We start from the raw sequence: 25,569 nt of genomic DNA, 5'->3' as shown, positions 1-25,569 counted from the left end.
AAAAGTGATTAGCTTCTATTGCTAATCGAATTGAAATTACCACTCACCCTTTAAATGAAGAATGCAAACAATGGAATCCTAAAATAAATTAAACTTCAATATTTCAACCTTCCCCCAATTACATCATGCAACAGTGTTAAATACACAACAAGCCAAAATGATCAGCTACCAGTTCTACAGCGGAGAAACTTTCCATGTGTATGTAACTCATAGCTGTCAACAACTTTGTTCCGACTAAAAGGTTACTGCTAAATTATAAAATAATATTGTTGCAATTACAAATTTCACAAGAAAGTTTGATTATACATAAAACAATTCACTCAAGATCGTAACTTTTAAAAACAGATAAAACTTAGCAACGAAAAATGCAAAAAAATGACCAGCTTGTCCTGATAAGAAGCAAGTACACATCCAAACAAATAGTGACAAATATTACAAACGTTCTCAAATAAACTTATGTATCACAGTGCGTGCTCAGCTTCAGAAGACACACAGACAGAGAAGCGCAACTCCACCGAGGAAAACAACAGAAATACTTTTAAACGACGTTTTTTATTAAATTCTCGATACCGGTAACAAACTGTCACTATAAACAACTAAGAATATATGTAAGTTTAGAGTTATGCTAGCATTCACTTATCCAAGTCTGTTATCAACTAATACCGGTGCACAATTGTCTCAGTATTAGTTCGGTAGACACTAAATATATATATATATATGGTAGAGGAAGAGACCACAACTCCTAATAAGACCATCTCAATGTCGTATGTTTGAGCAGCCAATTAAAAGTTGAGAAATAAGCATTAAAACAGGAGCTACATGCATGCCAGCTCATTCACCACTTATAATGTTACAAAGATTATATACAGTGTCAGGTACAAAGTAGGTTTCAGCTAAACAGCACGCCCTTATCGACATAGTACTAAAGAATTTCAAAAAGTGTCTCATCGCCCATCAGCGAGACAGCGAGAAGGAATGAGAGTTCAGGCAGCTGTTTTAGTTCCTCGTAAATCCAGCACATAGACTGAGCCGTCGGAGGCACTTGCAGCCACTTTGTCTCCTCTTTGGTTCCAGCACACTTCAAATATGCCTCCCGTACCTCTGTAGCTTTGCACTAATTTGCCGCTCTACAAACCAGTATCTTCTAAAAGCTTTATGTAATTACAAAGGTGTGGCGACTTTCATAAGGTGTTGTGAACATGAGATAAATCACAATATATTGTAAAAGATAGTAAGAACTTTTAGTCTTAAGTTCTGCTCAGTTAGTGACATCCTCAACTGTCAGCAACCATTCTTACCAAAACGCATTGAGATAATCAAAAAGAAGCAAAACTGTTCTTTCCGTACAACAAGAAGACACTGAGGTTTAAACAACCGGTTCATCTCATGAAAACTGGATGCGTCTGGCAAGATTATATGCTGGAACTCGGTGTTTCAACAAATTTACTGGTAGACTGCTCAGTTATAAGACGCGCAACAGAAATTCAGTTGAAGCCTGCAGGCCAGGATTTAAATGCAACAATTAAATAATATATCCACATATTAACCTTGACATTATGTTACTGCTGAATATGCTACCAATTTTTTACAGCACCTTGAAATCATTGATTAATGATCAGTAAAAATTATCAATACACATGAATAGAAAGCGCTGTTGTTTGTACATAGATCTGTGTGAATGAGATGCTCTGTTAATGACTGACTGACAAGCACCCCAGTCATACTACTACTACTACTAGTATCCCGTAAGCGTTAGTATTACTAATAATACTGCTAGCAGTACTAATAATAGTACTAGCACTAGTAATGGTACTCATTGTAGTACAGTGGAACCTTTACTGACAAAAGTAAATTGTCTCGGAAGCCATTTCATATGGAAATAATTTTTTGAGATGAAACTGATTTTATCATATAAATGTCCTAATTCGTTTCAAGCCTCCAAAACTCATAACATTGGCATAAATTATAAAAAACTTCTAACAATTAAAACCTGCAACAAATACATGTTACAATGATCTTGCTAAATAATAAATGAAAAAGTACTTATCAAATAAAAAAGAAATAATGAATAAAAACAAGGGCCGATATGTTTGTTGTTTGTTTGTCAACCTTTTTTGTTGGCCTTGTTCAGACAAAGCTAAGAAAAGACCACAAGTTGGAGCGCGGTCAGGAGAGGTGAGTGTTGCACTGTTGTCTCGGTTTTGTTCAGAATTAATGCTTTCAAAAATGTGCATAAGAATTTTTATTTACTTTGGCAGAAGCCAAAAAGCTATCATGAGTACCAAAACACAAAACTTAAACTGCTGGATGCAAAAGTTGTCTTACCCTGTATGCGATAGAAGATAACTCCAAATGCTACATTAAATAAAAATAGAACTTGCTGTTTACTGACTTTCCCTAGCAAAAAAATTGAAATTATGCCGTGCCCATGAGAAAGCAGGGAAGAAAAAAGACTAAAAAATGAAACACCACGAATCAACGTACAAAAGGCCCTTAGGCTTTTGTATTTCGAAATGTCTTTCATAGGCGGAAACAAAATTTCTATGAAAAGGCAATCCAAAACTTGGAAATTTCATGTCTTTCTGAAGCAGAGGTTCCAGTGTACTCGCAATATGTAGGATAAGCTATACTACAACTGCTAGTGCAATAAGTGCTAGTAATAGTAACAATACTATCATTTGAGGTGCAATCATACCTTGAGATACGACCCAGACATACAACTTATTTGAGATATGACATGAAAATTTCAACAATTTTGTTCTGTCATCTGACAAAACATTTGAGATATGAATCGATAATCGCCGTGAGTGCTGCTAGAAAGCAATGCATTTGCTCCATCTGTACAGTTGTCGCCGCCGCTCCATTCACACATGCTCACTTATTCGTTGTGTTCTGTTTTGGATTATACACCCTTATTATGATATCAACCATGGGTCTCAAGGCTAAAGACCAAAGTGGTAAAAAGAAAAACCTGAAAAAATGATATCGAGGGAAGATGAGCATGAGCGGGGTGGGGTGTCTGTATCAACAACTAGGCATATGAATATGGCCACAGTCCTACAATATCCACAACCATCAAACAGAAGAAGCTGCAGCCTTCCAAAAACGTCACTATGACGACATAGAATGGTTACTTTTATTATAGATCAAGGACAAGGAATTGGCTGGTGACTATGTTTCTGAAAGTATTATTTGTGAGAAGGCTAGCAACACTTATTAAATGTATGTAAACAAAAAGAGATAAAATTTGTCCCTGCCACCTCTCCTCTCTCCTCCTCCAGGCCGCACATCACCGATCACTTTGGTAAGTACCGTACAATGAAACCTCTTTTTTTTAATGATTTTATTGAGATTTATCATAGATCAATATGTTATTTTATCATTATGTGCATTATTGCTAAGTTATTTATATACAAAACAGTATAGTATATGTTATTTAATGCTGTATTCTAGAGTGGTTTCGAGTCATTAAAATGCATTAATACATATTAGGTTATTTTGAATGGGAGAAATTGCTTTGAGATGATCTTTTCACAAACGACGATGGTCATAGAACGAACTAAATTCATATCTCAAGGTACCACTCACGGTGCTGTCGCTAGTAGTACTATGACTGCCTATTAGTGACAGTACTAACAGGCAGTCATAGTACTACTGGTAGTACCAGTACCGTTGCTGCTAGCTGGAGAGATGTCCAATAGTACACAAGATAAGGAATGGCTGATACCTTATTTGAAGGTCAAATTAAACGTTGTACTCCCAACATACAAAGGAAGGGACAGATCGAACTATCCCTTCGTATGTTAACAAATGATGACGAGGATGAAAGTGAAGGACAACAGTAAGAATAACATGACACTGCTGCTGATTTCTCTTTCGTTATTGGATGGTGTATTTATAGGCCAGGTTCATCGCTTACAAATGCATGTGGACGGAGTATGTAAGGTAAAGTTCATAAGATAATAGCAACCTAACTCTAGACCTACCTGCACATTCCAAATGTGAACACATTTGTCAAAAGATCCACTTGCTAGAAATTTTCCATCTGGACTAAAGCCAACGCTGTAGACAGGCTCAGTGTGTTTGGTAAGCGTGTAGACACAAGATCCCTTCTCCACATCCCAGAGCCGAACCGTGGAGTCAAATGATGCACTGCAAAATGTTCCAATAACAACTCTTTGTGTGGCATGCAATTTGCTGTCATCAGCGCAAATATCAGCGTTGGTTATTGACTGCATAGAGGAAAAACATATGGACAGTAACACATACATCACTTATGTGTGCCTTTTAGTTAGTAGTACTTGGATGAATTTAAGTGCAAGAGTAATCGAGATGACTCAGCATTTCATACTTCCCATACCCACAGTATACTTATACATGCACATATTTACATACATATGTATACATACATAAGTATACATATATACACCTACATTCATATGTTTACATATGTATGCAATATTTCGATTAAAACCTATCTGGAAAGTCATTTTTTATTAGCTCGTCAGGTGTCTTTGTTCAGAAAAGACACCTAATGAGCGACACAGATTTGTAGTGAAAACAACGTGACCACTGCGAACAACTGAGTATTCTTGTCAAGTCTGATGATGACAACCGAAGCAGTCGAGCTACCAGTTACAACTTTAGAATTTGATACCCTTTTACCCTATAAATGATGTCTAAAAAGCAGACAATGAAAGGTGTGCAATGATAGTTTGATACCTGGCAAGGTAGAGATCTGAGTTGGGATTGCTAGTTCCAGGCCCTGTAGGACTCCATTTTATAGTGTAAATTTCTTTGTCATGAGCTAGTAAATTATGTACACACTTACTGCTTTCCATCTTCCAAATCTGTAAACATTTACACAATACAGATACAATACTACCTCTACAGAATTACAGGTGATATAATGTCCAAAATTAGAGGCTGTTACACTCAAATCTAGGATTGCCTGGGAACACCTTCATATACAACTACATTATGATGTCATGAAAAAGTTGCTGGGTTCCCAATGAGTTCACATACAAACATGAGCGAGGCAGGGATGTGGGTCACTCACCCGTAGACTCATATCATCGGAGCATGAGGCTAGGAGTTGTCCCTGAGGATCCCATTTTATAGCATTAACTTCATTCTGAAAAGGAAAATTATTACATTCAAACATACAACTAGTCAGCAAGCTACGTAGAAACAACATAGTTACAAGTTGTCTTACCTTACACATAAGAATCGCGAGTGTGTTTATAGGAAATTAGTCACTGACAACATAGGGGGTGTTATCGCAAACAATCGGTTGAGTTTACAGGCTACCCAAAAGACGAGTTAGCTAAAATCAAATGGCAAGCCTTGCCCTGAATCTACAAACATATGAGGTAAAGGACCCTGATAACGATTTGTTTTGAACAAGTCGTGATAATTCTTTTGCAGAATTTCAATATGTATTCAAAGGTGTCTCAGCCACCAAGGCAAAATTAGAGAAAAGTCTAAAATATAACATAACAGAGATGTCTCCCTTGTGTTTTGAAAAGTTAAAGTTGTGTCTCAAATTTCCAACATGCCTTGCAAACAGGATCCCTTTTAGGAGTTTTCACTCGAACTGCAAAAGGCAAAGGTTTCAAGGCAAAATTTAATAAGTGTGCTGGCGTAACGCGAGGTCACGCAGATAGGCTTAAAGCTCACTTAGCAAAATGTCAAGCTGAAAACACCAATTTAGACAGTGATGCTAGTATTCAGGTGATATAAGTTGAGTCGTCTGCCACTGCTACAAACACTAACAATGCATCTGCATTATCCTCTGCTCTACACTACCACATGACTAATCACTTGGATTAAAGTTCCTACTTATACATAGAGCTGTATGTAAAATATTCACTTAATGTGATAAGATTTCTGCTCTGTATTTCATCCATCACGTTTGATTAACGACTCAATTCTGAAATTTCCATGTTTTCTCTCTTTTTTCCCATAATAACTCCCACAGTACAATGTTTAACAGATGATTCCACATATGTATGTTCGGTACTCAATCATGCAGCTAGAGTAAGTGATGTTAATTAGACTTAAAATTGCAAAAACCTTGGTAAAATTATAAAAAACATAAAAACCAGTTTAAACCATAAAAACCGGTTTAAACCAAAACAACCCTGTCTTTTTCAGTTGTTTTTATAAAAACCGTGGTTTTTACCAACCCTGCATTGTATGTTAAAAATGACTTCTTATGTCAAGGCAAATATTGGCTAACATTTGACATTGTACAAGACCAATTCCGTATGTAGAGTGATTGTAAGTCACAGTGTGTCTGTCTTGTGAACCAAACTGTATGAGAGTGGTGTGAGTTTATGTTGATAACTACAACTGTATGAGAGTGGTGTGAGTTAATGTCGATAACTACAACTGTATGAGAGTGGTGTGAGTTTATGTTGATAACTACAACTGTATGAGAGTGGTGTGAGTTTATGTTGATAATTCAACTGTATGAGAGTGGTGTGAGTTTATGTTGATAACTACAACTGTATGAGAGTGGTGTGAGTTTATGTTGATAACTACAACTGAATGAGAGTGGTGTGAGTTTATGTTGATAACTACAACTGCATGAGAGTGGTGTGAGTTTATGTTGATAACTACAACTGTATGAGAGTGGTGTGAGTTTATGTTGATAACTACAACTGTATGAGAGTGGTGTGAGTTTATGTTGATAACTACAACTGTATGAGAGTGGTGTGAGTTTATGTTGATAACTACAACTGTATGAGAGTGGTGTGAGTTTATGTTGATAACTACAACTGTATGAGAGTGGTGTGAGTTTATGTTGATAACTACAACTGTATGAGAGTGGTGTGAGTTTATGTTGATAACTACAACTGTATGAGAGTGGTGTGAGTTTATGTTGATAACTACAACTGTATGAGAGTGGTGTGAGTTTATGTTGATAACTACAACTGTGTGAGAGTGGTGTGAGTTTATGTTGATAACTACAACTGTATGAGAGTGGTGTGAGTTTATGTTGATAACTACAACTGTGTGAGAGTGGTGTGAGTTTATGTTGATAACTACAACTGTATGAGAGTGGTGTGAGTTTATGTTGATAACTACAACTGTATGGGAGTGGTGTGAGTTTATGTTGATAACTTCAACTGTGTGAGAGTGGTGTGGGTTTATGTTGATAACTACAACTGTATGAGAGTGGTGTGAGTTTATGTTGATAACTACAACTGTATGAGAGTGGTGTGAGTTTATGTTGATAACTACAACTGTATGAGAGTGGTGTGAGTTTATGTTGATAACTACAACTGTATGAGAGTGGTGTGAGTTTATGTTGATAACTACAACTGTATAAGAGTGGTGTGAGTTTATGTTGATAACTACAACTGTATGAGAGTGGTGTGAGTTTATGTTGATAACTCCAACTGTATGAGAGTGGTGTGAGTTTATGTTGATAACTACAACTGTATGAGAGTGGTGTGAGTTTATGTTGATAACTACAACTGTATGAGAGTGGTGTGAGTTTACGTTGATAACTACAACTGTGTGAGAGTGGTGTGAATTTATGTTGGTAACTACAACTGTGTGAGGGTTAAAACTAGTGCTGGGCGTGAGTACTTTTTGGCCAACGAGTTTTTCGAGTATCAGGTTTGTTAAGACGGGTTTTATAACTATAATTTCCAACCATCAGACATTCTAAAATTTACAACGCAATTATAATTCTATTCAATTTATTGTTTTTACTATTTTCTAATGACCAATATTCGTGCTTGCAGCCTTAATCCTTTGAAGTTTGAACCACAACTGTCAGTTTTCAGGTATTACTTAATGTCAGAATCTCTATTGGCCGGAAGTCCGGCATTCACATGGCTTTGTTTACAAAAGCCGCTTCTAGGTCACAGCGTAAACCAATCAAATTAATTTTTGCACAAGATATTAGACCAGAAATTTCACTTCCATTTGTAACAGTTTTTAAATATCTTTACTTACTTCCTTCCTTTTAATAACAAATTTTATTTTAACAGTATCACAAAATAATCGACGCGACTCATTTGTTGGTAGGTCTTAAGTGAATTGTGATGCAAATTACGACTTTTATAATACTAATTGCACTTTTCCAGTATATTTTGAGTCATAGAATAATGATGAACAGGTGTTTGATGAATATGATGCCATTGTACATATTTTTACAAGTTTTTTTTAAATTGTACAAACCTTTATAGTTTCACCCCAAATAATGATAAAGTACTGTTTTTTTCTGTTTGATGACATTTGCTGTGGGTTGCCTGACTTTTTTACTAGTGTTTCACCATATATCATTGTATAATGAGCACGTTCAGAGATATATAATAAAACTTTAAAAACTTCGGATCGTAAGACAGATTGCTCAGGATTATTGACGCGCATTGACAGAAAGGCCAGGGTTAAAAGGCGGGTGGGTTATCAAACAGTGTTTAGAACGCAGGGAGCAATAGACAGAGTTTTTGTCCACTCTACTCGATGGATACGTGTACCCAAACCCGAACTCGCAAAATCGAAATACTCAAAATCTCTATTACCCGAGACTCAAGAAGATAAATCCGGGAGTGCAACGGAATTTTATTAATCGTGCCAAGCACTAGTTAAAACTATCTTTGACGCGACCCTCTATAAATCTAACTCGAAGACTTGATCAAATCTTAGCGAATAACTTAGACTCTACTTACTGAATGACCTTCGAATGTTTTGACAGGCCTCTCTTTGCCCAACTCACACACGTGAATACACATGTCTGTTGAGCACGAAGCAAATTCAGTGCTGCTCTTCCAGTCAACATCAAGTGCTGGTGCTGTGTGGAATGCAAACTGCTGCTTGCTCTGGCCCGTGTGTGCGTCCCATATTATTGTTGTCTGCAACGCAATATCAATGCTGCCATCAGACTCACATAAAGCAATATGCTGACTAGTTGAATAGAAGCGGATCAAGTAAATCGACTGAGATATTATAGACCGTATTTAAAGTTTTTTAATGCAAGAGGCTGGAATTATACTTTATTCAATGACATAACTTGACTTAATATAGGTGTATATTTTCAAGCGGAAAACTTACTTACAAATGGAAGACCAGAGGTCTTATTGCAGAATCTTGAAATACTAACAGATGCAGACAACAAATCTATTCAATTAACAGCCATGCGAGGCATACGATATAAATGAAAATGCGCCAAATAATTTGTTTCATCAAATGTCAGTTCGAACTGACAACAATCTTTTTTATCCTTTTTCTAGAACGAGGACATAGAAATTGGAGTTGTGCGCACATAGAGCCTCTGCACAATAAGTGTTTTAATGGACACTCGCATGTTGTGAGTTAACATGGGTGCTTCATCAAAAAGATAACGATTACTATGACCTCTGAGCTATTACCTTTGAGCTATGAACTTTGAGCTATGACCTCTGACCGCTATGCCAAAGGTCATAGCAGCGCATTTGAAACTGTTCAACTCGATATAGGCACTGAAATGTGGAAAATGTTTAAAATGGAATACCATGCACAAAATTTTCTTGCACATCATCTGCAAGTGCCGTTTCCATATTCAAGCACACAACATTTAGTAAAAATCTGCGAGTAACAAAACTCACTTGATTTGCGGATTTTCACTGTTTCCATCTTGCGGATGACGCAAATTCCCGTATTACGCATTGTGGAAAAACCCGCGTCGTGGAAACAGCGCAACAAAAAGGCTAAGAAATGATGACCAAAGCTGGCTCTATGTTTAAATGTTTATGTTACTTTGACACACCAGAATAAGCTGTATAACAGGCTACTAAATGAACTAGTTATGACTGCTTCTCTTCATAACCCTCTACTTAATGTTAACATATCCAAGCGAAACTGCCAAAAAGCAGCATAATGCTTTGTTAAAGTAATGTTGGAATAACGGCTTATTGGTCTAAAAAGATAAACTGAATTTATTACCTGGTTTTCTGCTAATATTAGGAAGTTTATAACAAACATGCAAACATTTACTAGTTATTAATTAGATTGGAAACCCCATGTTGCGCTACATGCACCACCAGTACTAATAGAGTTTACTATTCATAAATCTTTCATTACAGAATTTTTTGCTCGTTTTGATGGAATTAATTTATTTTTGCTGACATACACCCAGTATTTTTGCTATAAAAGCTAGAGTTCCTGTAATGAAGCTTTAATCTAGAGTTTTTTGGAATCAGCAAAAAATTCTGCACAATAATCAATGCATTTGATGAACAAAAGTCATGTTTAATTTTTTTAGTTCTGAGTAACTGGTCGCAAAAAAAAGGCTATTATTTTCGCAGTTTGACCAAACCGAAAATACAAAAAATTTGGAAACCAAGATATGCTGTGAATTTTGAGTAAAAAGTAAACTAACCAGCTCGTTTTGTTGGCAAAACGAAAACCCAATATCTTAAATTTGTAACTTCAAAACTTTGGCTAGATATGTTAACATTTTGAAGCCTCCTGATACTAGACAGTATTAACAACTTTTCCTCTGCTGTGGAAGCACTTAGGAGAGCACAATTCCATCAAACTGAATATTATATGAAAACTCTAAGCTTGTAGAACTCAGGCAAAAAGCAGAAACATGGCAAATTTTTTTCCTACTCTTTTAAAGATGTGATGTTGTAGAGGTAACTGAAGAAACATAATGGTCGGTGTAAATCAAGTCTGATAAAGTGTGCTCTATCTTTAAGAATAGAAAAACAAATAATTCAATGTCAAGCTCTTGTGGCTGAGGAGAAGAATCTTATTAGTTGTTTGATATTTAGTAAGCTTGCCTAGTTTTTATCTCCAATACAAAAAATTACAATCAGTATGTCTTTAGAAATGAATGTTCTGATGGCAGCCATTTATCTTTTTCCGGTCAGTTACAAGTGCCTTCAGTATTTCAGCAATATCACCAGAACTAGTAGTCTAATCAACTTGAAGCTTTGCCGCTATGCTAAAAATATTTACAGCGCAAAGAACTCAAAGTTTGGTAACTCAATGTAAATCGGATGTACAAATAGACTCATGTTCTATAGGCAGCCATTTTTTATTCCTCTTTATTTTCTGTTAGAAGTTCCCTCTTTATTTTAGCAGTATCTCAAGAAATAGTCGAAATATGCTAACAATAACCGCACCAAGCGAACAAAATTTCGTAATTCTATGTAAACCGTAAGTGCAAAAAGAACTGGTGCTCTATCAGCAGCCATTTTTCATTCGGATTGTCATTGGTATTTTTGCTATATACATCAACAGCCGATAGCCCTGTCGACTTGAAACTTTAGAATTCTCCTAAAATCCTATACCACACAAAGCCATTAACATTTTGCAATTTTCCGTAAAACGAAGGAACGTAAAAACAGTAAATCCGAGTTTACTTAAACGTAAGATCAGGTGGGAAAACATATTTCCGAGTTATCTCAGGCCAAGACTTGAAAGTGTTTTAACTCTGTCAATGATGATCAATGTGTTTGTATAGATACTAAGGCAGGCCGTGCTTGAGGCTTTCCGTAGTGAGGGTAATACGAGGGTCAGTCAACATGCAGTGAGAACTTTGTCATTACTTTTGATTTATTTCATCGCACAATTTAATATCTCAAAACTTTCATGAATGGGAGTTGTCATCACACACCCAAAAAAACTAAACATTTTATTTATTCAACTTTTTCATATTATTTATATTCAAAATGGCCGCCAAGTTAAAAACATGCTCACTCATACAGCAAAGAGCTGTTATAAGATTTTTGATAGCTGAAGGTGTAAAACCAAGTACTATACACAGTAGAATGGATGATCAGTATGGGAAAGCTATATGTGGCAAACAGGCTGCTATTATACATGTAGGTGGGTTAATGAATTGAAAAAGGGGTGAGAAGACCTTGCTGATGAGCCAAGAAGTGTTAGAACAGTAGATGTTTCAACTCCACACACAGTAGCCTGGTGTAACAGGTAACTGTAGCCTAGTGACAGGTGGAAAAGCTGATTAAATCTGACAGATGATTCAGTATACATGTAGATGATGCTGAGACTGGATGTGCTGAAGCATGACACAAGGAACAAGGGAAGAGGCCTCCAAGCATAAGGTGTCCGGTGCCACCAAGACAATGCTCGCCTAAATACCGCTGCCCGTACAATGACCAAAATTGTTACTACACCGCCCTTATAGTCCAAATCTGGTACCAAATAATTTTCATCACCACATGAGAGGCAAGCACTTCACTACTGATGCAGCCTTCATTGAAGCAGCGCGTAAATGGTTGCAAACCAAGCCGCCTGAATTTTATTCTACAATTGAAAACTTTGTAGGAAGCTGGAACAAGTTTATAGAAAAAAGAAACAGTTGAAAAATGAAAAAACTGTAAAACTCCATTTTATTGTAATAAAATGTTGTGACGAAATTCCCATCACTTATTAACTGACCCTCGTATTATTATTATTCCATGTACCATTCAGTACCACCAGCACCATTAATATTGTTATTCAACAAAGCAAATCGGTTTCAAACCTTGTCAACTCCTGCGGAGAGAATGTAGTTGCCTTTCCTGTTCCATTTGAGAGCGAATATTGGCCCCTTATGTTGGCCCAAAGTACTGGCTAGTTTGCCTTCTGTACTCCATATCCTCGCGTACCCATCATATGATCCAGTGGCTAACAGAGATCCATCACACTGGAAATTATTCAAAAAGTTTACTGCTATATATAATACAGTCTACAAAAGTTACACGCACGAAACTATGTAATGATAATTCATAAAACTGCAACAGAAAGCCTGTGAAAGTATTAAATTCTGTTGAACACCAAACAAGCAACTGCTGCCATTCTATGCCAGTCTATCACACAAGATGTCTATTGCACCGGAGGGCCGTCGCACAGGAAGTCTATCGCACGAAAAAAATTCAACACACAGAAACCGAGAGAGACAAATTTATGACTAGTTTTGGCATACATCCAAACACGAAACGATTGCTACTGGATAAAAGTATCAATTTCATATCTCATTTTAAAAGAGCATGAAAATGAGGATTATAAGCCAATCGGAGCTGCTAGATAGTAGACACTCATACTAGTAGACTCCACCTACATTCCAGTCTAACGATGTTACATCTTTATTGCTTGGTACTTCAGTCCCGCCCATCTGTATGCAGTGCCTAAGCACTAGTTGATTGGCTGCTTGATTGCCAGCTCCGCCCATTTCATTCATGCTCCAAATGCGCGCTGTTGAATCTCCAGACCTGCAAAAAGAATTATGTAACAAACATTCATTCGGGAAAACTGGATCAGATAATTTGTAGAGTTGTATGCCCCTTCATCAAATGTCGGGTATGAAGCATAAGATAGATCCCTTATGACAGATTGGCCAGTCTCAAATATAATAAACTTCCTTACTGTACATGAACAAATGTAAACTCCTTTTTATAATTAGCTAGCTGATGCCAACCAGATTTAGGATTTCCATTCAGCATCATAACAAAGCATTCAAATACTTGAAAATTTGTAAATATTAAACAGCTGAGTCAACAAATTGTGAAACAGAGTTCCTAAGCACATTCCATCAAGTGCCATATGCTCCTATCTTTACAGATAATCCCTACAACAAGTTCATGCCCTAGTAATTACCATTGTTACAGCTAACTTTGGAGTCATGACGAATTGGCATGAGCCAATCAGTGCAACGTGTGAGAAAGAGATCACCTAGTTTAAATAAGCAAGGAATAACCCAACAACCTGGGTCACGCCTGAATGGAGTCACCACTTGCAAAAAAGAAACCTGTTGAATGCCATTGTTCTCGAATCCTATTAGGCAGTTTTGTCAATAGCTCTGCGCCATTTTTGTATGACCGAACTTCTGATAACCCAATGAACTAAGATGCATTTTGTAAATTACACCGATATTAATACAAAAGCAACGCAGCTAAGGTGAATCTACTCACTATACTTAACATTTACAAAGCAATTGCCTTATGCCACTCACTCAGGTCGATTGAAATTTATTAGTGGCAAGTGGCCATTTGAGCATCTAGATTAGTGGCACAACTTATTAAAAGAAATTATTTTATAGCAAACTCATGACGAAATAAAATTTTTGCGAAAACTAAAATATTTTCTACCAAGATGTTAAAATAAAATATTTCATTTAAAGAAACCGAATATTTTCTTAATCCCAAATTCATTCATCAGCTTCGGTAACATTTTAAACATTTTTAAAAATAAAAGGACTTCGCATTGATTCTGTGAAGAGTTGTTCTCCCTTCTTTGTCATCCTTTTACAACTTCTTTTAACCTGACAGCCCTATAGAAGTCTTTGAACTTATTACTGAAGGGTGACATGACAACCATTTGCCCTATAGTACACCGATCACTCTGTCAGCACACAGCAAACAACTGTGACATGACAACCATCTCCCCTGAAATACACATAAGGAGCAGTACTAGAGCGACTGCACAGCTATTGTTGTATTATGTAATCCTAGAGTCATTAATTTAAACCATACTCCTAGTTAATTGCAAGTTCATTACAAACAACAGCCAGTGTCAAGGGCCTGAACTCGTCTCAGTGCTCAACTCGCTGCTAATCGATAAGTGCAGCTACCACGTGTCGATTAGCAACTCTTCAGCTTTGACACAGGAAATAGACTACCTAAACATTTTACTTGGGTACACGTAATACAAGCGGAATACACAAACCTTTGACTTGAAATAATTTAAAACAAAAAGTTAATGACTGTAAACTTGCCGGTGATAAATGAAACACTCGAACACGTACTCAACTAGCAGATTGTTGAACAAATCCTGAATTGGAAAAATGTTAAGCAAGATGTGTAAATGATGCATAAACTTTAAAACATTATAGTGTAGCGACGGCTGTCGCTACACTATAATGTTTAAATAAATAATGTTAATTAAATAATGTTAAACTATAATGTTAATTAAATAATTAAAACAACAATCAGTATCTTTCACATTTTTTTCAATAAATAGAAATAAGACCTGATCGCGGTTGCAACAGCAAGATAAGATGCTAGCATGAACAGACTACCTTATGATCTACAATAAAACACCACGTTTTTGTAACATAGAAATTCCCTCGTTGTTCCAATAGTTACGGTGTGAAGAAAATTGACTTCTCACGTTCGGCATTTTTAGTGGCCCAATGAGCATGACCATACAAGGTTAAAAAACAACAGCCATCCGTGCATAGCTACACTTTTCACAGGACAACTAGCTAGTATGATAGAGTCTGTAGTGTCAAGCTAAAACAATACTGACTTAATTAGTCATATCCTGTTAGGTGTAAATGAAAAACTGCTTTTAAATCTTATGCTGACACAGTGCAAATATCATAACATTCTGAAATACTACATTTCAATTCAATCAATTTCGGGCGCAAGGTAGTTTCATCTATGATTCGCTTTCAAACGATGTTGACTACAGGGCTTCATACAAGCAGGATTAGGAAAAAACCATGGTTTTTATGAAAAACCAGGTATTTATGGTTTAAACCGGTTTTTATGGTTTAAACTGGTTTTTATGGTTTTTATAATTTTACTACGGTTTTTGAAATTTTAAGTCTAATTAACATCACTTACTATAGCTGCATGATTGAGCATTAAACATACATATGTGAAACCATCTGTTAAAGATGGTACTGTGAGAGTTGTTATGGGAAACAAGAGAGAAAACATGGAAATTTCGGAATGAGTCTTTAATCAAACATGATTGATGAAATACAGAGCAGAAAACTTATGACATAAAGTGAATATTTTACATACAGCTCTATGCATAAGTAGGAATTTTAATCCAAGTGATTAGTTGGGTGGTAGTGTGGAGCAGAGGATAATGCAGATGCATTTGTTAGTGTTTGGAGCAGTGGCAGATGACTCAACTTCTATCACCTGAATACTAGCATCACTGTCTAAGTTGGTGTTTTCAGCTTGACATTTTGCTAAGTGAGCATTAAGCCTATCTGCGTGACCTCGCGTTACGCCAGCACACTTATTAAATTTTGCCTTAAAACCTTTGCCTTTTGCAGTTCAAGTGAAAAACTGCCAAACGGGATCCTGTTTGCGAAGCGTGTTGGAAATTTGAGACACAACTTTAACTTTTCAAAACACAAAAAACCTGATAAACTGAATTCTAACAATCCAACTACTTTGGCATGTGCCCAATAAATGAAATATTAATTCACAAACTTAAAGCTTTTGCCCAAAAGAATTTTATTGTTTTAATTTCTAGTTATAAGTAATCCTTTCTCACTGGCCAGACTTGAGAAAGTATTTATTCATTATTAGAGACGATGATTGGATTAGTATATTTAACATGGATTTTATATTTCATCATTAAAGAGATCATTATATCACTTGATAAAAGCAATTGAAAATGAAATTCACTAATTCATTGTTGTGCTAGGATTTCATGTAGTTTCAACTTGAGGTCAGCCATCAATTTACTACTGTGTCCGATAATTACATATCATTGCATTTCTATCGCACATGAACCATTAGGAGGTTAAGATATTATGTTTTTCACAAAAATAATGAAAAAACTGAAAAAAAAATAACATAAAAACCGATTTTTTTCGGGTAGTTTAAACCGAGCCAACCCTGCACACAAGCATCTACAAGCATTTGTGGCAGACATATAATGGTTACTAGCATGAATTAGAGCAGCTAATAAAACGTTTAACATAATTCTTTAGGTGATCTGTTGAAATCTAAAGAATTATTATTGGATCATTTCAACCAATCAGAGATACATCAGTTTTATTTGTACTAACCGATATGCTCATTTCAAAATGACACATTGGCAGCACTGACAACGGACAAGTCTTATAGATGTGTTGTTTATGCGTCTGGAAATTAAACCTCCATTGACCTAATTATATCTTATAGATAATTCATATAATTAAATCAATGTATTTTTATACCTTGCCAAAATAAAATTACAGTATTTACAAATAGGCTGATAATCGATATTCAATAATAAAATCCTGCAGTACTTTAACTTTTTTTGATGTGTAACATTTTTTCCCAAAAACGAATACAGTAATACAAATAGCTGCACAAACAAATTATTGCTATTACACATAGTTGATAATCAATATTATAGAATAAATATCCTGATACTTTAATAACATCACTGGAAAATCCAGCATGAGAGTCATATCCTCCATACAACTAAGGCGAATTCTGATTAGTCAATCTATATATCAGTGTGACCCATTAGCCATTAACATTGACCCATCAGTGTTGTTTGGTAGCATCGGTAAGTGTAGTGACAGCAAATGTCTACACTAGGCTTAAGGTACGGCCACGCGTAACGATTCTATCGTTGGTTTTGACCGAAATGAACAAAAACCACAGAATTATTCGGCCGAAATTCGCAGAATTGTCAGAGCGGTGCATGCACACCGAAATCATTGACGAAACGCTTTTAATTGGCTGAAAGAATTATTAGCGAGCACGATTCTAGCAGCTTTCGCATTTCTATATTCCAATGCACATAACACGACATGCAAGTAAAATACTAACACGATTTGCCATAGTAAAAGCGATGCAACTGACTTGATTGCACTATCGTTGGTTATTCATCGTTCGGACAGCATGGCTACAAATCGCTTCTTTTTTAATAATAATAACTTCTTTTTTAGCAGCTTTTTTATGGTTCCGTAGCAAAAAAGAGTTGCCATCTTTATTGCAATCAAATCAGTTGCATCGTATTTATGATGGCAAATCGCGTTAGTATTTTTTGCGTCTCGCGACAATTTCGGCTGAATAATTCTGAGTTTTTCAATCATTTCGTGATTTCGGGCAGAACCAAAGATAAAATCGTTACATGTGGCAGTAAAACACTTAGCTGTTACCATAAGTTAACCACAGTCAACTTAACAGCAATTAGTCACAAGTCAACCAAAGCTAAACATACAAAGGCACTCATTAGTTACATAATACTACCAGCACTCAGCTGTTGATAGCTTCTCTGTTATTCATTTTAGAAACACCCAACAAATAATTTACTTAAGTGCAACCAAACAAAATTTTAATCTCTCACCAACCAATGTAACATGGACAATATGAAAATGCCACACAAAAATCACTCTAACACTCCTATACTGTCGCAGCTTTGAAATTTTTAATAAAATATAAATTTTCAATTTCAGAGAAAAATCTTACACAGATCTTAATCATAAACGTCTCTCCATTTTAGCTTATTCGTTTCCAATGGCAACATTATAAGACTTGCCCTACTCTACTGCGGTTAGACCGTTGGCGAAAATAACAAAAGGCATTCTAGGCCTTAGTTGACAGTTCTAGACCTTCCATGACCTACAGACATATCTCCGAAGCTGTTTTGATGAGAAACTTTCTGGTTGATACCATTGAATCTTTATCACCACTGAAAATAGCCTTCCATCAGTACTGTTGCAAGATGCGTTTTGCCTAATGTTCATCATCAAACTAAATAGAATTGCTAATTCCTGCACCGCTACTACTCACCCTGAAGCTAGAATGTCATTTTTTGGACTCCAGGCACAGATAAACACTTCAGATTCATGGCCGCGAAGTACTGTGGTTTTACTAGGAGGAATCTCTATGGCAGCATCTATTTCCATGTCAGCGCCATCACCGCGGCCTCCGACTGACGATGATGCCACTACAAATGTTTAAACGATAAACAAATTTGGAGGCTTAGTAAAGCACAATATTCCTTCCAGCAATAGCTAACCCGGGTCAACAGGTCAACAGCATACCATATAATTGATGATGAGAAGTGCTGCATTTACAGAGTTTATAAAGAGGTGAAAAGGTCTGACGGCAACAAAATTACGCAATAACAGAGAAGACAGCTATATTTTAATAAAGAGAAGTTCCCTAATGAAATAGTTTGTTTCCCTTCCTTCGCTCCCTGTGCTAGCTTTAGCCTGAGCATTCTGAAGTGTTATCTTTACAATAACCAATCATTCTTCAAAAAAAAAATCTATTCATGAATATACATAATTAAGTGCGTTTGTCATTCTACATAATTCTTTATATATGCATTATTTAATTAGTTAGGTCTATAAATACACGCAATAGCGCAAAAAAAATTAATTATTAGTTCTTTTATTTTGTCTATAATAAACTTCTTTTATCAGTAAAAAACGCACAAATAAAACTTCCATTTTAGCCACTCTTGATGGTAAAATAATAGGCTCAATTTTTATCACTTCCGATATGTCCTCTTTTATGAACTATTGAAAACTCAGCAAACAAAGATGTGTGGCCGTCAGCATTTCAACATTTCATAACATAAAGGAAAGATCATTGTCACAAACCTACAATTTGTTTAGGCACGAATGCACTCATGAAGAAATGTGTAAACTTTAGAAAGTCTTGTGTCACGCCCTTCCACCTTTCCCTTTTTAACCATGAGCTATAAACTACTGCAGTTAAATTAGTAAATGCAACCAATAAATATGATGTTTCTCAGCTCATGACAAGTATGATAATACAAAATATAGTTTCAAGACTTTTTACTTTTTTATTTCACATTGATTTGAGAATGCTGAGGGAACCAAGACATGCCATTTTCAAAGATTAACAAACTTTTCATATATTGATGTCAAAACTAAACATACACTCATCTCCTCTGGTTCATATTTTATGAGGCAATACCTTCAAATGCTTTCGAATACACATTTTCACTACTGCCTACGGAATACTTCATCTAAGCTTATATAGCAATACCTTGGTCAGGTTTCTTTTTTCCAAAATGTAGCTAAAAATAGAAAAACCCCCTTTCGTTGCTTTTACAACATATCAGGAACTGTGAAATAAGTATTTAAAAAAGTTTCAAATACTCCCTAAAAAAACAGATTCCAAAACTGTTTTCAAAATATTATTCAGAAGGAGTTTTGCTATGGAGAAGTCACAACTAGTAGTTCCCTATAGGAAATGAATCAGATGAATTGGTAGAGCTAGTTGTTCAAGCGATTTCATCAGTGCCTATTTTTCACAGCCCTCACCTTCCTCCGAGCCGTTTATGGCGCTCTGTTCGGAAACTATCTGCGCTTGCTTGGCAGCAGCTACTTTTCTAGACTCCACAACATCTGGCATGACAGCATCAATTAAGGATAGAGACTCAATCATACGCTCCGAGCCATCCTGTAATTGGTTAGTGTTAACTTGGTGCCAATGATTATATCGATAGAGAATACTTCCAAACACAGACTGAACCACAATTGGATGTTACAAGAGACTATTTTCACACCCATTTTCATGAGACTTGAAGTGGGTTAGTGTGAGTTGATATTTAGAGTTGAACAGGTTGTAACTTATTACAGTACATTTACTTACATCCCCCCTTGTCTAGTCGCGACTGACTAAGAGTTAAATCCCTTAAAGGTTGACTTGCAACAAAATTTACATTACAGTTATTTGGTATCAGAAGATTCACCATGTCTTACTCTGCTGTGTTGTAGGCGCAAATCATGTGGAAATGTGATTACAAGTCCTAAAAGCTAAAAAACGAGCAGTTATTCGCAGCCATCATGAAAACGCCGTAAATTGAAACCCCTTTATTTCGATGACATATTCATCTCGACGTGGTTATTGTTTTGACACGTGATGTTATCACGTAAAATGAAATATTAATAAAACGCTCAATATAAAATGTCTCGTAGCACTAGTTTGTGACAAATACTTCGGGTTCTACTGAAAAGCCCTCATCAAATATAGACGCTCGCTACTTTACAGTTTTGTTTCGGTTTGGTCGACTCGTCTAGTCGTAATCTGATCACGTGACCCAGACTTCCTGCCAAACCGCACGAATAATTTCTGCAGCATTTCTCGTAGGCGTAATGCATAGTTTGGCACTGTCAATGTGTGTATCAACAGCAGTCATCTATACTGCATGTCAGCTGTGCATTTCGCCAATGCGTAGAAAGCATGTTAATGGTAAAGATGTAATAGGAAACATGCTATAACAAGCACGTTATAATGCTATAGCAAGCACGTTATCGTGGAAATATCTCACCAGTAAAAGCATGTTCTATGTCAAAAAGTATCTTAATGTTAAAAACTAGCAAAAGTGAAACATCTCTATCGATAATCGGTTAATCGATAAAAATGTCTCACTAAAACCTACAAAGTAGAGATGAAAACCCTGAATATGCAATAAAACCAGCAATAATTTAACGAGAAAATCACAAACTATATACCAATAAGAGCAGTTGAATCAGAAGCACCTTACCTCGGCAATGCTTATTTCTGCCTCAGTATAAAAAAGACCTCTCTGTATGATGTTAAGGAGAGCGGCTGGAGGAACGAGAGTGCCATTTATTTTTGACTGGGTTATGTGACTTTCTAGTCCAAAAGTGTAAGCTGAGTGCGTGAAACCTGCAAGAGAGTCCCATACAGACATAGCTTTGGCACAACAAAATGTGTTTAAGATGACTCTTCAGCGAAAGGAAATCATATTAGATCTTATAGGTAGACCATTGAGAAGAGCAACTAGTAACTAAAGGTATGGCCATAGATTCCATCAACAAGTTTCACATTAATACCTTCTACATCCCTGTATAAACAAGTTTCTCTTTAGTAGCAATATAAATAAAATCATAGCTTCTACCTATTTGTTAACAATCCACATGAAGAAACATCCCCAAAGCATCCATATTCTTAAATTATATGCAACATATATATATATACATACATGTATATATATATATACATGTATATATGTTTGATTAACTACTATATTTTTGTATTCAAATAGTTAGCTGTACAATACTAAGTAGTATATGCATGTACTACACCGCAATTTGCAGTAAATAATATTAAAATTATATTATTCCCTACAAAAACATCAATAAAAATAAAACATAATTTTATTGCTTAGCACTAATTATTATTGAATTGATTATATTAGCAAATCATGAACCACAGCAAGCTATGACTAATTCCGCTAGTATATCCATATACATGTATTCATTTGCACATATACTTCATTTTATTCAAATAATACATCAATGAATGCTAAACTTTTTGTTATTCAGTAGGTACGTAAGTTGTTTGCAAAGATTTATATATATTAGTCTCTGTATTTGTAATGACAAAGGTTTAATTTTATAGAAAAAAGCTCTTGGTTTGCAGCCCCGAACTCTGTTAGTAACATTAATTTGAACGTAGCAACAGCTGATGTTCATAGCTCTGTCAGACCATTGAATTTGACTACGATATGAAACGCAAATGAAAATCATAACAGTTCAGCATTTCCTTCAACATACAATGAAGTAAATTCTACTCGACAAGGATAGACAACTCCCAACTCAAGAGCGAGTTCACACAACTTGATGAGTCAATAAACAGACTTGTGGGTGAGCCGATAAAGAGACTCGAGAGTGAGCCGATAAGCAGACTCGAGAGTGAGCCGATAAGCAGACTCGAGAGTGAGCCGATAAACAGACTCGAGAGTGAGCCGATAAACAGACTCGATGGTGAGCCGATAAGCAGACTCGAGAGTGAGCCGATAAACAGACTCGCGGGTGAGCCGATAAACAGACTCGCGGGTGAGCCGATAAACAGACTCGCGGGTGAGCCGATAAACAGACTCGCGGGTGAGCCGATAAACAGACTCGATGGTGAGCCGATAAACAGACTCGATGGTGAGCCGATAAACAGACTCGATGGTGAGCCGATAAACAGACTCGATGGTGAGCCGATAAACAGACTCGATGGTGAGCCGATAAACAGACTCGATGGTGAGCCGATAAACAGACTCGATGGTGAGCCGATAAACAGACTCTATGGTGAGCCGATAAACAGACTCGATGGTGAGCCGATAAACAGACTCGATGGTGACTTTTCTCAACTATTACACCCTAGCAAGCCAAGCGCAATAATTCTTGATGTTCGGTCAATAACACTTATAGTGAATGCAGCTATGATACGCTGGCTAATATCACAATGCTAAAGTCAGAAACAGTGACAAGAATGTTATACCTATTTGCTTTTCAACTCAAGCAGAGCTTGTTTGTAAAAAACGCAGTATCTTTATTGGTGTTATATCTCTCAGTACCAAGCAGTAACACACCAACAATGATCAAACCGGCAGGTTATATAGCAATCCCAAGAAAAATCTACAAATTGATTGGCTGCACAGTAATCAGGTCAACCAATTCCACAATAACATATTTCGAATACAAAAACGATAACATTTGTCACTAACTAATCACGCAATACGAGTATTAATAATTTTTTTTGTGTTTGTATAGTAACATGCAAATCTTAGAACAATATGGTAATAAATGGTTAACATAAAAAAATTGCTAGTATCACACATACATACACTCTACATTGAACAAGTGTTAAGCGTGCGCCTTATAAATGACTATTCAAATTTGTCTGAATTGCGATGAACGTAATATAGATCCGTTGAGTTAGCAATTTGAAGCTGCCGGATTATAGGCTTAGAAAAGATGTCATCAACTCTTGCGCATTCTGACGTCTACAATTACGGGTACACACTGATTGACAGCTCATTCGCTTTTACAAGCATGAAGTGGGGTCCAAGACCATTCGCCCATTGGTAGATCCTATCGGGGACGACAGTGACCCTCTCGGGCTACTGGACTCACCAGTCAAAATCGATTTTTGAGTGCCAGTAGTCTCACCAACCACCTCAGCCCTTTTTAGGGCTATCATTTCTGTTTTAAGGGTTTTGTTCTGCGACGACAATGGTGGAAACTCGGTGTCGTAATTGTCGTCCACTTTTTTTATTACAACAAGACAAACAAGGATCAACTCTGTTGATGCTTATGTTGGCGTGACTGCCAAGAATAAGATGAGACTAAACAACAAACGCATTGATGTCTCATTGCCAACTATGAGACATCTGAATGTTTAAAGCTTTGATGTATATAAAATCCACTAAGAACTAAGTGAATTCATACCAGATTCCTGCAGATATCTGTAGATAAGAAAATTCACTTCATCACTGTTGAATGTCATATTTACTTCTACAAAACATGCGCTAAATATAAACCAGAGTATCAGTAGTCACAGACATCTTTCAGTGCACTCATTTTACCCTATCATTGCTTAATGGCAGTCATTCAGGTTTTTGCAAGCTGCAATTATATTCTAGCTATTCAAAGGATCTACAATGAGCAACTGAAGTCAAGTTAGATTCAATAAGAATTCTATTCTACAAAATGATTCATAATACAAAACAAACAAGAAAGACTGAAGCAGTCTAGCTTTTATTTATTTTATATCAAAATATAAAAAGTTGTTTCAAAAGTTAGTATCCTAACTCAGTTTTACAAAAAAAGCTTCACTTTTAATTCCGAAATATTTGAATTGCAGCTGATCATTTAAGGTGTACTAATGAGAAGACTAGAAGATGAAGGTTCAACGTGTAACTGATCTTCCTACTAAATGCGTTGATGAACTATAAATAGAGTAGTTTAGTATAATCAATGTATAAAAACCATAATTTCCTCGCAAAGTAGCTTGGGGCAATAACCTAATAGCAAGTAGACCAAAAATAATTCAATGGACATTCATTGTTTTCTGGCGCTTTCCAAACGTAAATTTGGGTAACACGAGATCATCTCAAAACGCAACGAAAAATATATTAATAAATGTATCATTATCGGCAAAGGCTTATTATTAATATAATGCCCTAACGAGGTAACCACGTGCAATGAGAGTGTTCAATGTAGGCCTAACCCAACAAATAAATATGCCATGTTTTTGCAGGAAATAGTTTCAACTTCTGTCGTATCTTGCAGCATTTTATTTAATCACCCCACCTGCAAAAAAGCGAAAATATAATTTCCGTATTATAGCTCCACTCTAGAGTTTGGATTATCGACAATGTTTCTTGGGTAAAAATTACGACGTTGGCTATTACATCAAACCAGTTTTCTTTAGACACTATGGCGTAAAGTTTTTTTTTACAGAAAGCTATGCGCTTTCCTAAGAGACTTCTTGTTCACAACTTAAATACATGTATTTATAAAACGTTGTTGTATCTTGCTTTGCCCATTAACATTCCCCCACTTCCATTTTTATGGCTGTTCGCAATTTGTTGAGAAAATATTTATTCACTTTTAGCCAGTGACTGTGACCAGTTAGAAGGTTGAATTTTTACGATTATTTTAACGACATCATTAAACATTGATGTGCCCGACCTGAATGCAAATGACATTATATTAACCACAGAAGTTCGTCAAGCAAGTCATCTAAGACACAAAAAACTACCACAAGAACTCGTTTGAATAGATTACCTGTACTCGCAGCATTGAACAGTATCTTATGTAATAGCGTGCAGTGTAGAACTTTGCAAGTATAACGAAAATGTGTGTTGACGGTTAGCTTAAAAAGACGTGGTTCTCGTAATCGAGCAAATATTTCAATGAACGCAAATGAACAAAAATATAAAAACGATAGCTCGCTGCAACAAAGACGTTTAAGCGGAAGTTCGCGCTGCTTCCAAACTTATTTAAAAACTACCAAGTTGATATTCAGCTTTCAGTGTCATAATTATGTCAATGAATATGATATCGCTGGGTTTAGTATGAAGTGCGTGAGTTCCTTA

General features: G+C 36.1%; 1 protein-coding gene across 1 annotated transcript; it reads right to left on the bottom strand.

Moving 5' to 3' along the window:
* Window positions 1-230: 230 nt before the first annotated feature.
* LOC137406673 (F-box-like/WD repeat-containing protein TBL1X) lies at window positions 231-25,391 on the bottom strand. Its single transcript, XM_068093286.1, has 12 exons — window positions 25,259-25,391; window positions 23,918-23,983; window positions 21,217-21,362; window positions 19,991-20,129; window positions 18,483-18,639; window positions 13,070-13,220; window positions 12,494-12,655; window positions 8,688-8,870; window positions 5,060-5,134; window positions 4,723-4,850; window positions 3,987-4,152; window positions 231-1,127 (listed from the first exon to the last, which is right to left on the bottom strand). Exons 2-12 carry the CDS (start codon window positions 23,973-23,975, stop codon window positions 984-986), a joined length of 1,509 nt encoding a protein of 502 aa, XP_067949387.1. The 5' UTR covers window positions 23,976-23,983; window positions 25,259-25,391; the 3' UTR covers window positions 231-983.
* Between the last annotated feature and the right edge of the window lie 178 nt (window positions 25,392-25,569).

The sequence above is a fragment of the Watersipora subatra genome, chromosome 10 (genome assembly GCF_963576615.1).
Source record: "Watersipora subatra chromosome 10, tzWatSuba1.1, whole genome shotgun sequence".
Taxonomy (NCBI): domain Eukaryota; kingdom Metazoa; phylum Bryozoa; class Gymnolaemata; order Cheilostomatida; family Watersiporidae; genus Watersipora; species Watersipora subatra.
Note: the sequence above shows the minus strand (reverse complement) of the source record. Positions and strands in the feature narration are given on the sequence as shown.

Coding starts and splice junctions, on each gene's coding strand:
- LOC137406673 (XM_068093286.1), bottom strand. CDS start 23,975: ATGACATTCAACAGTGATGAAGTGAATTTTCTTATCTACAGATATCTG. Junction 18,640..19,990: donor CATAAACGGCTCGGAGGAAG/GTGAGGGCTGTG, acceptor AAACATTTGTAG/TGGCATCATCGTCAGTCGGA. Junction 4,153..4,722: donor TCAGATCTCTACCTTGCCAG/GTATCAAACTAT, acceptor AACATTTTGCAG/TGCATCATTTGACTCCACGG.